Raw genomic sequence first — 13,544 nt, forward strand, 5'->3', positions numbered from 1 at the left:
TATCACCTGTTAACTTAATTTGGGACACCTGACACCTGAACACCTCTGGAAAATCAGGTGTAAATATGGATATAGGCACTAAAATTTTTAAATTTTGACCTAAGAAGCTCAGTCAAGACCGCACATCAAGGAAGTAGCAAAGCCTGGATTAAAAACAGGGGCACTTCTGGACACTGTATAAGACATAAGTAACAACTACTGTTTTGTAATTCCTGCCTTTGGCTTCTGTACTGAGTAAACCATACCACAGCTTGTAAAATATTAAATTAAAAATTAATTATAGTTGCAGCTTTGATGGTGGGTTGCTGGAGGTGAGGAGAGAGCAAATGGAGGTGTCAAGTGTGGCAACTAGGTTTGCGGACAGACCACAGGTGACACTGGGATCTGGGGACAGGCAGAACAAAAGAAGATTCTGGAACCAGGAAGTTGTACAATAGATGTCAGGGAACAGAATAGCTGCAACAAATGTAGACTGAAAGGAGAAACCAACAGAGAGAAGGAAAGAGCAACAGAACAAGAGATGCATCCGATGAAGTGAGCTGTAGCTCACGAAAGCTTATGCTCAAATAAATTTGTTAGTCTCTAAGGTGCCACAAGTACTCCTTTTCTTTTTGCGAATACAGACTAACACGGCTGCTACTCTGCAAAAAGAAGAAGAAATGGGGAAAGATATAGGCAAAGCACCAAAATAATTATTTTCATTTTTATTTTGTATGGAATTTAAAAATTAATGGGCCATATTCTGGCTGGTGTATTGAAACAACTATAATGAACCTCCAAAACAGCCATATATATATACATACAGTGCCAAAGCAGCATTGGCATTTTCTGTATTTTGGCCAAGGCTAGCCCCAATCATATAGTCTGAACTAAGGTCAGGGATAATCTGCACTGGAGCTGACTTAAAGGCCGTTGCCAGGTCAGGGGCTAGATGATAATATACTTATTGTCCAGACCACGAACCCCAGGTCATACCTAATAACGCCTCTTTGTGGTTCTTGACACAGAGGGACTGCAGAGTGATTTCTGTGCAGTCTTCAAGGGGGCCAGTACGAGGGGAGCCAGTTCAACACTGTAGAGTGGGGGGTTTTTGTTTAATTTTCTTAATTGATTTTTCAATATGCTATTATACTAAATTTCCTAAGTGATATAACAGTTTAACAGCATTTGACCTTCTGAGTATATTTATTTCTGTATGGGTATACAGTGTGCTGTTTTTTAAATGTACTGGAAAATATAAAAACAATAGACAAATCAATTATATCTACAGACTTGGCCCAGGGTCATTCAAATATCCAGTTATCTGTTTATGATACATCCAAGGAAAGATGTACACAGAGAAACAGCCAAATGAGAAGAAAAAGGTAATCACTGAAATTATGATCAACAGAAAGTTTTATGTCATTCATTGTTTGGATCCTGATATATTTATTGTTGCATAATTGACATTGTGCTGAAATATGATTGCAACAATTGCTTAAAGTTAAACATTTGGGAAGAACATTAATTAGTTCAAATAATTTTCTACATATGGAATTATTGGCCTGTGATTATTCTACAGATACATCTAAACCTTGTCTATTCCTTTTAAAATAAGTCTCTCTCTTTTGAACTTTACCAAGTTATCCATTTTCAGCATTCAGTGCTGCAGTAAAAATTTACTTCTGTAAATCTGGTTTGCTTGTAGACAGAGGCTGACACAGTAGATTTAGTACAGCTGTAGAATTAATGTTCACACTCCCATGCTGCAGTTTTCCCATATGCTACATAAAAATGCTACACACTTTCTCACTCTAAAGCTGCGGTATTAGGGTGTTTAACTGATTTTATGCCTTCAGTTTGGTTAATGTTTTCATTTATATACAATACAGTTTTGCACAACCTCTGCCAAACAATGTATTGCAAAATAATTTACAGTAAAACCATAATAAATTTATACAAAGTATTGATTTAGTATTAATTTTCAAACTGTGAAAGTCAACGGATCATAAATCTGCAAATAAACCGGCCAAATGAAAGAGATAACTGATAAAAAAAAAAAAATTAGTCACTAGAGAGTTGGCTGTGTTATAGATGTGCTTTTTAGATAGTTACAGGAAAAAAATTATACTGGAGAAAGGTTCTGTAAATTATAAAATTAGTAACATAAAAATAATACACTGAAAAATAGACCATTTCAGTAAAATAGTGAAGAAAACCACCCAAGAATCTGAATCATTTTCTTGACATTCTGTTATCATAATTCAGTTAACACGCAACAGTATTGGAGCTGCCCCCCCAGTTTTCAGTAGTTTGTGGGGAAGGGAACAGAGGCTTCAGAATGTATCAAGAAGTTCCTGAAGATGATTTTATGTGTTATGTTACATGGGGGGGTGGGAGGGGGGATTTTTTGTCTAGTTTAAATGCCAGATCTCAGAGTCGTAGAGTTTAAGGCCAGAAGGAACTACAAGTCATCTAGTCTGACCTCCCGTATATCACAGGACAACAGCACCACATGCTAAACCAACAACTGAAATTACACCAAAATATTAGAGCCCACAGCAGAATAAACTATTATGTGCCACAGGCAAAGAATGGAGGGATTGAGAAGACCAATGCTTGAGGCCCTTGCAAGGCCAGGGAAATGATTGATTGAGATATACTCAGATAATCCTAGCAAGTGACCCATACCCCCACACTGCAGAGGGAGGGGAAAAACCATTAGTCTGTGCCAGTCTGAGCTAGGGGGAAATTCCTTCCTGACCCGACATAAGGCAATCAGTTAGATTGTGAGCAATAACTAGCCAGCCAGGCACCTGAGAGAGAGAATGCTTAGTACCACCTCAGAGCCCTGGCCCTCCCCGTCCAAAGTCCCATCTCCAGCCATGGCAACCTCTGATGCTTCAGAGGAAGAAGACAGGAAAAAAACAACCCAGAATACATTTGTGGGGAATCCCTTCCTGGCCCCTGTGGCCAGCTGAAACCCTGAATCATAGGCTTTTAGGATCATAAGACATAAACCAGAAGTGAGACCCAGGACTGTTGATATAAACCCTATTGACGTTATTGGAAAGACTATCATTGAATTCTGTGAGCTTTACATCAGGACCAAAATGGATCATGACAGAAATCACTCTGGAGCTTTCCTAATGTTCATTAGTTGATTTAACTATGTGCTTTTACCCCTTATGATGTGAAATCAGACCCTGAAGAGCTTGATCCTGCAAGGTGTTGAAAACCTTCAACTCCCATTTACTTTTAAGAAAATTAAAGTTAATCAGTCACCAATTCAGCATAGAATTTAAGCACACATTTAACTTTCAGGATATGCTAGATTCCATTTGTCGTCTAACCCTATACTCAGCCAACTAGAACCTATTTCTGATAAACACACATTTCTGAAAAAGTCCAAACGTTCTTATAAGTTGGTGAAGAACATTACAGGGTAATGTGTGGAAAAAGTTGTTCATCCACAAATGTACGTTTTACAGACTTGGAAATGTTTTGCTCTAATGGGGAAGATTTTCAAAAGTGGAAGTCAATGGGACTTGTGCTCCTAAGTACCTGGAATACTTTTGAACATATCCCCGTATGTCTTTAATGTACAGTTGTTGACAATGTTTGAAGCTGATATCATGAACTGCTTGCTAATAATATTTTAGTTATTCTTTAAATTCTTGATTTTACAGATGTTTGTAACTACCTAACAAAAAAGTAATAGAATACCTTTTAGTAGATAATTTACCTTACGAATATATAACATTTTATTGTTAATAATGGTCTAGTATAAAGTCCTCTGTTTGTTCATATTTCTCAGGCTTCAAGAGTCTGACTTTCTGTATGTACCTTGAATCCCATATAATTCCTCTACCATATTACCAAGTCCTACATCATTAAACTGTCCATTTGATCTATATATAGATGCACTTTGTTATATCCCTGATAATGCAACAATAACAAAGGTAAGTTTTGGTACTACTGTGGTTTCACATTTTAATTGATGTATAGATATTCACGATATTTAATAAAGCCCCAGGAGACCATGGAGCAGCAACATCTATGTTGATGACATTTGCTGCTTCCAGTCCACCTTTCTGGCTTTCCCACTGTCTCTTCCAGTGACCCCTGAATAAACAATATCCAACAAGAGATGGCAACCTCATCCCATTACAATTAACCAATCAAAACACATTTTGGTGATTTAAACTATAAACATTTCCTACCATTCTCTAGAACCTTTCAGCTTTTTATATGAACCAAGGAGTCTTAAAGACTTCTTATCACAGTACTTGTAACTTAAACAATTCAGGTTTCAGAGTAGCAGCCGTGTTAGTCTGTATCCGTGAGCTGTAGCTCACGAAAGCTTATGCTCTAATAAATTTGTTAGTCTCTAATGTGCCACAGGTACTTCTTTTCTTTAAACAATTCAGTTTGTACCAGTATTTCTGTCTCCAACTTTCCTTATTTTTATAAACAATTTATACAATGGGGTGAGTCTGACTTTTCTTACGTTGGATTACATAGAACATAGGGCCTCTGGACAGTGGAGTCTGGGCCTCTCCTTGTCCCATTGCTGCTGCTACTGGCTGTTGTTACTCATGCTTTGTTACATTGACTTCATTAGAAGCACTCCTGAAATAAGGGCTGTTCATGTGAGAATAGTTTCACAGGATTGGGCCCCAAATTTGGAAATTTGTAATAAAATTGGTGAAAAATCAGATAATCTGTGTAGTACATACTGTCCCTCAAGAAAGAACAATATCTTGCCTTAGAGTTGAGGTAGTTATGTTAATTAGTTAAAAACTTCAGTAATATCTTGGCTCAATAAATTATCTCTATTCATTACCTTTTAGTTGCCTATACAACAAGTGTTTGCATTAGGTTTCAGTTAATGCCTTGTCTGAGTTGTAAACTCCTTTCAGGCAGTCACCAGTCTAGTTAGATGGACATGATGGGATCTAACTAGGAAATCTAGGCAGAGGTGATTCTTAAGTCCTCTAAATTTTTTTTTTTATTATTATTATTACTGGTGGGGTTAAAAAGAATTTGATTCCAGACCTCAAAGACTTACTGCACCAGGCTTATTAGGGCTACCAAATCAGTCATCACATAGTTTTCCCCCAGGCAGAAAGTATTCTGTTTGGATCCAAGTAATTTTCAGGACTGAATAAAAATTGACCCCTCTGTTTATTCATCCCTATTTGTGTTCTAACACAAATACGAAGCATGGCCCTAATAAATATGTCTGAGCTATTTTAAAAAGTAAGCAGAACACAAAGAAACACACGGCTGATGTTGATGGAAAGACTTTGTGCATAATACAGTGAAGAAATCTTTCAAGGACATATCCTAGAAAAAAAATGCCAAGGCCAGGAAGAGGTTGCGTTGTCTGTTTTATAGTAACGCTTGCATAATCCTTGAACTTCTCTTGTTTTAAACTTTATTAGGTTCTGGGCTCGTGAAATGATGTGACTCACTCACTTACATCAGATCGGTCCCTTTTACTTTATTCTCTGCCCTTTTTTGATCTTGAGCACACCTTCAACATGTCACACTCTTCAGGCTCATGTATTGTACAGTATTATGTTAATTACTCTGGAGAATTGCAGTGAATAGGGTTTTTCTGAAATAAAGGTTTCAAAGTCAAAATCTGCCCTCAGATTTTCATGCAAAATGCCTGTTCAAGTAAATGGAAGTTGCAAACATATATAAGGAATAGGACTGTCCATTAATCACAATTAACTCATGTGATTAACTCAAAAAAATTCAGTCGCCATTAATCACAGTTTTAATCACACTGTTAAATAACAGAATACCAATTGAAATTTATTAAATATTTTTGGATGTTTTTCTACATTTTCAAATATATCAATTTCAATTACAGTGCAGAATACAAAGTGTACACTGCTCACTTTATATAATTTTTATTACAAATATTTGCACTGTAAACATGATAAACAAAAGAAATAGTACTTTTCAGTTCACCTCACACAAGTACTGTAGTGTGAGCTCTTTATCATGAAACTGAAACTTACAAATGTAGATTTTTGTTGTTACATAACTGCACTCAAAAATAAAACAATATAAAACTTTAGAGTCTACAAGTCCACTCAGTCCTACTTCTTCTTCAGGCAATCGCTAAGAGAAACAAGTTTGTTTACATTTATGGGAGATAATGCTACCCTCTTCTTAATTACAGTGTCACCTGAAAGTGAGAACACATGTTTGCAGGGCACTGTTGTAGCTGTTGTTGCAAGATATTTACGTGCCAGATGTGCTACAGATTCATGTGCCTCTTCATGCTTCAGCCACCATTCCAGAGGACGTGCTTCTATGCTGATGATGCTTGTTAAAAAATAATGCGTTAATTACATTTCTGACTGAACTCCCTGGGGGAGAATTGTATGTCTCCTGCTGTTTTACCTGCGTTCTGCCATATATTGCATGTAATAGCAGTCTCGGATGATGACCCAGCACATATTGTTCATTTTAAGAACACTTTCACTGCAGATTTGACAAAATGCAAAGAAGGTACCAATGTGAGGTTTCTAAAGATAGCTACGGCACTTGACCTAAGGTTTAAAAATCTGAAGTGCCTTCCAAAATCTGAGAGGGACAAGGTGTGGAGCATGCTTTTAGAAGTCTTAGAAGAGCAACACGCTTATGCGGAAACTACAGAACCCAAACCACCAAAAAATAAAATCAACCTTCTGCTGGTGGTATCTGACTCAGATGATGAAAATGAACATGCGTCGGTCAGCGCTGCTTTGGATCGTTATCAAGCAGAGCTCGTCATCAGCATGGATGCATGTCCTCTGCAGTGATGATTGAAGTGTGACGGGACATATGAATCTTTAGGGCATTTGACAGGTAAATATCTCGTAACGCCGGCTACAACAGTGCCATGTGAACCTCTGGTCTCACTTTCAGGTGATATTGTAAACAAGAAGCGGGCAGCATTATCTCCTGCAAATGTAACCAGACTTGTTTGTCTGAGCAATTGGCTGAAGTAGAACTGAGTGGACTTGTCGGCTCTAAAGTTTTATGTTGTTTTATTTTTGACTGCAGGGTTTTTTTACATAATTCTACATTTGTAAATTCAACTTTCATGATGAACAGATTGCACTACAGTTTGCACTACTTGTAATAAGGGAATTGAAAAATAGTATTTCTTTTGTTTTTTACGGTGAAAATATTTGTAATAAAAATAAATATAAACTGAGTACTGTACAATTTGTATTCTGTGTTGTAATTGAAGTCAATATATTTGAAAATGTAGAAAACATCCACAAATATTTAAATAAATGGTATTCTATTATTGTTTAGCAATGCGATTAATTTTTTTAATCGCTTGACAGCCCTAATAAGGAAGAATTTGGCTTTTGTGATTTAAAAATTAGGGCCAAAGACATACAATGTAGGTTTCCAAAAAGGTTGTTTAGAAGTTTCTTTAGGTATTTTAGTATGCTACAATATTTCCAAATTAATATTCTGTGTCCAAAAGTACATAAAACAAAATTAAGTAATAATAATAATAATTAATAAAGCACATTGAAAATTAACTTTTTCCTCCTAGGTAACAGGGCAAATCAAGAATTCAGGGCTGAATAGCTTGCCTGATATTATGGCATTTCCACTTCCTAATAGTTCATCTCGAAATCCAGAATTCCAGTACCGAATAGTCTTAAATGGAGATGAACCAAAAGTAATGGATATCAATACATGTGTTCTTCAAGTTTATACAGTGGATGTCGATTCTGGAGACGTTGTTATAATAGTTATATTAAGCAAGTATTATTACCTAGCCCTCTTTCTTTCCTCTGTCATTTCTCTTTGATCCTCACTATACCTTCCGATGTTTGTGTCTTCTCAAGTATAGAGCACAGAGTTTTATTTCATAGCACAATGCAAACTGTTGAAATGCACCTCCTAGGGACTGTGAGGATCACTACTAGCAGAAGCCTGGGAATAAAGTAACAAAACCTTTTTTTATAGAGCATAGAAAATTAGTACAGACAAATATTTTAAACTGAAATGCAATTAAACCACTGTTTATAGAAATACTTCTAGTCTATACTTTGCAACTGGATTCAAAAGAATGGATCTTTAGGTGATTGGCCAGAATATGGCAACTATAGTTTAATTTAGACAAATAAACAAGGAACTAGACCAGGGAATTATGTTAAAGGGAATAGCCTTCCAGTTTACTGATCAGGAGAAGGATTTGGAATGCGTTGTGAGAAAAATAATCAAAACTATCGGAGTAGTGCACAACTGCAGTAAAAAGAGGCAAAAAATGTGCTAGGTTATTGGATAAATCCAGCTTACCTTAATCACATGAGTAGTTCCGTTGACTTGAGGGGACTTAGAAAAGAGATATCCGTATTAGCAGATGGACAGAATACAAAACAAAAGACACTACTGCTGCTGGCACTTCTTATATTTCCATCTGGAAAACCTGTGTAAGATAAGGCACAGAACCAGTGTTGTTAATTTGGAAAGGATGCAGCAAAGGGTAAGAAATATGATACCACATCTTGCAATTAGATGGAAAGGTAAAGGGAGTTGGGCTCGTTTTAATCAATAAAAAGAGGAGTCATTGAAGTGACTTGTTAGAAATATGGAAAGTTAGGATCGGGATCACCAGAGCTGATGGACATTTGGAGACTTTTAAATGCTAAGTAGCAAAGTAAAGATGTTGAAAGTAGAAGTTTAACAGGATATTAAACTAAGATTCTTAGTGCCTGTTTATGGTGGCTGTTCAGATGGAAGTTAAAGATCTCATGAATTTTTAATTTTCAGGCATAGGAAATAACCCCGATATCTTGATCAACAATTATATCTCTCATTAAAGCTGATTCTAATGTTCATGACTGTATGTCAGTTATTCGGAACACACAATGGCTGCCAGGTTTGCGTTACACACTCCTTCTATTGCCATGATCTAACTCATTACTGTGCAGAGCATTTTGGGATAACTTGGATACGAAAAGTGTTTCAGAAAATCAGAGTTTGTTCTGTTCCAAACTGAGAAGTCAGGCAGAACTGTTCCTCACAATAAGTAAGTTATATACAGAGTAACTTACCAGGAAAGACCTGTTAACTGATGATAAATATTAGTTTGGGACACCTAGATTTGCTTCTGTAAAGGGAGAGAATTGAGGGATATACTGAAAATGGAGGAAAAGGAGTCACAGCAGCTTTTATACATGAAAGAAGTGATAGAGATCCTGAGACCTGGCCTTGTCGGAGCCATCTTTTACAACATCCTATGAAAAGTCAACCGCACTTTTGGATAATCAGGGTATTTCTAAATACGGCACTTGTGTAGTTTCTCCATGGACCTAATCTTCTTCATCCATTCAGTTGTTAAGGGAAATATTGGAAACGTTTGAGAGAAAATCACATACTCAAAACAAACAAATGCACTGTAAAATCTTTAGTAATCCCTAGTTCTCTGTAGTTTTTCCTCTGCTTTATATTTATAGGAAACTCTGTGATACGTGTGTTTGATGATGATGGGAAGCTAAACGTAGGAGGATTTCAATTAAGACTGAGAGGAGGGATGCCAACCAAGGAACCAGCAGCTTTTACACCATCTGCATTAAATCAGTATCCAGTGATTCCCTGCTGCACTATACTACTTCAATTGTTACCACATACTCAGGCAAGTATAGAGAGTTTCAGCCATAATAGTTACTCTATCTGCTTGAAATGCATGCTGCACTGTGGAAATCAGTGCTATATGCTTTATATAGATCAGAATTTAAAGGTGTGATGTTAACTCCTGTTGGCTAATGTGTGCTAATAAATACATTTTAAAAGTCTAATGTAGGCAAAGCACACCCTTTTTAACATTTGCTAAATTAGTTGAGTTAAATCCGAAGGAGGAGCCTTAGAGGTGCCCTAGTCATTAACTTGACCAGAGAAGCATGTGTTAGAAGCACTAGGCCTTGTCTACAATAGAGTTTTAAAATATTTTTATTACCACATGCTAAAATCGTGCCTTTACATCCTAGTGTAGGCAAGGGAGTTGCATAACTGCTTGAAATCACAGACTTTGGGACTGAAGTGTACTGTACCTAGATGTGGCAGAGTGTAAGTGCACTAACAAGTACCAAATACACAAAGGACTAACTCCATCTTCACCTTCCCCTCAGTTTTCACAGATGCTCAAGGGAGGGGCTGTTAGAGGGGTTTTTGAGAGACAGAAAAAGGAGATTCTGGAAGGCAGGGCTCTACATCCAAGTGCTTAGAGCTGGGTGAATTCCAAAATCGAGAATCTTTTCTGTGTATGGTTTTTCTTATAGTAAATTTATTTTTATTTATGCGGACAAAGATTTGCTACTGTTGAGATATCATTGCTGATTGCAGCTGTTTAATTTCTCCTGAGTCGTCCCAATAGCTTACACCAGAACCCTGCAGTTTGACAGTGTTTTTACAGTTTTCAGTGCTTGCACCAAGCTACTTGATGGGATATTACTTCTCAAATGATGCTAAGCCCAGTAATTCAGAGCTAGAGGTTATATCCAGCTTTCAAAAGGACAACAGCTTCCCAAAACTTGTACAAGACATGGCAATACATTTAATTGACAAAGAACAAAGCAAAGGTACGAAAACTAATTATTGGTACCTAATTCACGAATGCTCTTCCTGCTATTATTTGTTTTACAAACCATAATACAATATGATTACTTATATATCTAAGCTCTGTTTATCATTTATTAATACTGAGCCAAATCTGTCCTCAGACCCTCACATGCAGCTCCCATGAATCCAGTACTAAAGGGAGGTGCACATGGGTATCTGAGAGCAGATTTGGCATGCTGTTTTTACTGAGTAATATGTGTATTTGTAGCTAATCAACTTATTGTTCCTAATTGATTAGGAAACACTCAACAATAGTAGTTTCACGTGGAAGTATTATTATTCCTGGGCACTACCTAAAGGATGCATGGGCAAGGTAGAATTTAAAATAATCCTGCTTTGATTAATGTCACACCTACATTTAATCTTAATTTAACATCAAGCCATTAAAACAGTAAGGCTTTGTCTACACTGGCACTTCTGTTGGCAAAATTTTTGTTGGTCATGGGTGTGAAGAAAACACTCCCCTACCGACATGAGTTTCTCCGACAAAGGTGCTAGTGCGGACAGTGATATGTCAGCGGGAGACGCTCTCCTGCCAACGCAGCTACCCCTGCTCATGAGGGATGGTTTAATTATGCCGATAGGAGAGCTCTCTCCTGCTGGCATAGAGTGGCTACACAGGACACCTTACAGCAGCACAGCTGCAGCGGTACAGCTATGCCACTGTAAGATCCATAGTTTAGACATTGCCTAAGAGTTCCTAATTTAAGTCTCCCGGGCTGTGTATACACTGCAGCATGTACCTGTGTCCTAGTTTGAATGCATGTGAACTTGGCCAAGCACAAGCACCTCCCAGAGTGCAGTCTGCAGAGACCTGCTCCAGACCCAGTGTTGAGACACTGGATGGCATTTCAGGAGCACTGTCTGAGATGCAGAAGGTGGCGGGACTCAGTGTGGGGTTCATTCATGGCAGACTCGACAGACTGATGAATACTGAAATTGTTGGATATTTTTCATGTATAGACTGGTGCAGAACAGCTAGCACAGCTAGTGGGACCACCATGTCGTGCAGACCTGGAATGACCAACAGTGGCAGTGGAGGTTTGAGAGGCCCTTAACACTGTGGTTTACCCACAGGTGACAGACATAAGAAATGCGCCTGAAATAATGGCTCTGTTGCAGAGAGTAGAGTCTCCAAACCCCATTGCCCACCAGCAGGAGCCAATGAGTATGTCAGCCGAAAAGGTACTACTCCCAGTTTCCACAGGCCTTGATCAACCACAGAGGCGGATTCAGAAATGCCAGCTTAGGAAGTATTGACTGTATTGTCAAGGTGCATGGTGCCAGATTGCTGAGATCATCTGGCATTTACCTTCTTAGAGAAGAAGTGACCTTATTTCCTCCTCATAACATTATTTTGGTACAGACACAAGAAAGTGCCCCATCATCACTGGTGCACTTATTCTCTTATTCTTCTATTATTCTCACAGCAAAATGACTGACCTAGTATTCTATAATTGGTTAATAACATAGCAGAAGCATCCTGATTGGTTGATAACTTAGACTGATTAATAATTAAATCACTCAGTGTTTTAATGTCGTGCGCTGCAGAGAGTTGCAGGAGACAAATTAAAGAGCAGCTCCCGAGCCTTAGTCTGAGCATCACTGAATTAGATGATGTGAGTGTGGATAATAGGGAAGTACGGGCAAAAATGCATTGGATGACCCATGTAAAGCCCACAGTCTAGACATATCTTTTGTTTTATATTTGGATACATGGTGTGGAACTTAAATGTTTAAATGGTTATTTTGGATGTGTAAGTGCTGATTTAAGCATCAAAATGCAGAATTGGTCAATTGCCAATTTATATATAAGATGTCAATGTTTGTTTCTGCAGTTACACTTGATCATTTGAAAGCCTGGTATGTGGAAAGGTTGGATGAAAAAAGACATTCACAACCAGAACACTTTCCAAAATATATCAATATACATCATGCAGTCCGCTATCGGCAAGAAGCAGGCATCCGCATAAAGGTCAAACAAGCCTTTGGACTTAAAGGTGATTACAAATACTCAAAGATTATTATTTGTATTTTATTTCTTTTAATAAGCAATACTATTTAAAACAAAACAAAACTTTTCACTATGACCAAAATTCCCCGTGATGGTAAATAAGGCTTGACAAAGCCCTGGCAGGGATGATTTAGTTGGAGATTGGTCCTGCTTTGAGCAGGGGGTTGGACTAGATGACCTCCTGAGGTCCCTTCCAACCCTGATATTCTATGAAATGTACTTGTGATTTTTTTGCAGGATCTATGAGTTTGCTCAGATAGTTTGTGAAATGTCTGTATTGAAAGTACCTCTGAACAATGTGTAGTAATAAAATAAAGTAGAATACTAAAGTAAAATAAAACAGTATTTCTAATTAACAGTATGATTGGAGAGAGAGAAATGTCACATGTACTTAAAAAATAGTTAGGATTTTGGGAGTTCTTATTCCCATCAACAATGATTTTCACAGATGAGGAACATAAAATCCATGCACCTGAGCATTAAGGGGCAAATCCTACCAGCCCACAGTAGTCCAAGGGAATCAGGTGGTTCTTCTCCATTGGGTGTATTCTGGAAGCCAGCGCAGAGAACCTGCACCATCAGCATGCGACAGAGTTGTGCTCCACAGAGGCTCCCAGATTCCCCTCAGGCAGGGTTCTTCTCTTTTGATGGGACCAATAAATCTGCAATTTTATTGATCCATTGGCCATTTTCCCCCAACTGCCTGAGGAAGCACCATTCCTGCCCCTCAACCTCCACTGTATTCTTCAACATATCACCTTGTTATTTGGACTTTGATAAGTGGACAGGATTTGCCCCTAAAAAGACCAGGTTGTCTCATTGACAATCTATCTGACTTAATGTAGAAGTTATAAGTAGCAAAATAGTTGCACTTCTTGGCATTTTAGATGCCTAGTCATAA

The 13,544-nt window shown here is 37.8% G+C and overlaps 1 protein-coding gene across 1 annotated transcript in view; it reads left to right on the forward strand.

The window, feature by feature from the left end:
• The window catches only part of LOC142000324 (uncharacterized), an 88,214-nt gene that overhangs the window by 52,428 nt on the left and 22,242 nt on the right, over nt 1-13,544 (forward strand). The window contains exons 19-21 of the mRNA XM_074974509.1: nt 9,468-9,646; nt 10,424-10,589; nt 12,468-12,629. Coding sequence (XP_074830610.1) covers nt 9,468-9,646; nt 10,424-10,589; nt 12,468-12,629 — 507 coding nt within the window. The remainder of the gene's footprint in view (nt 1-9,467; nt 9,647-10,423; nt 10,590-12,467; nt 12,630-13,544) is intronic.

This window comes from Natator depressus, chromosome 17 (genome assembly GCF_965152275.1).
Source record: "Natator depressus isolate rNatDep1 chromosome 17, rNatDep2.hap1, whole genome shotgun sequence".
NCBI lineage: Eukaryota > Metazoa > Chordata > Testudines > Cheloniidae > Natator > Natator depressus.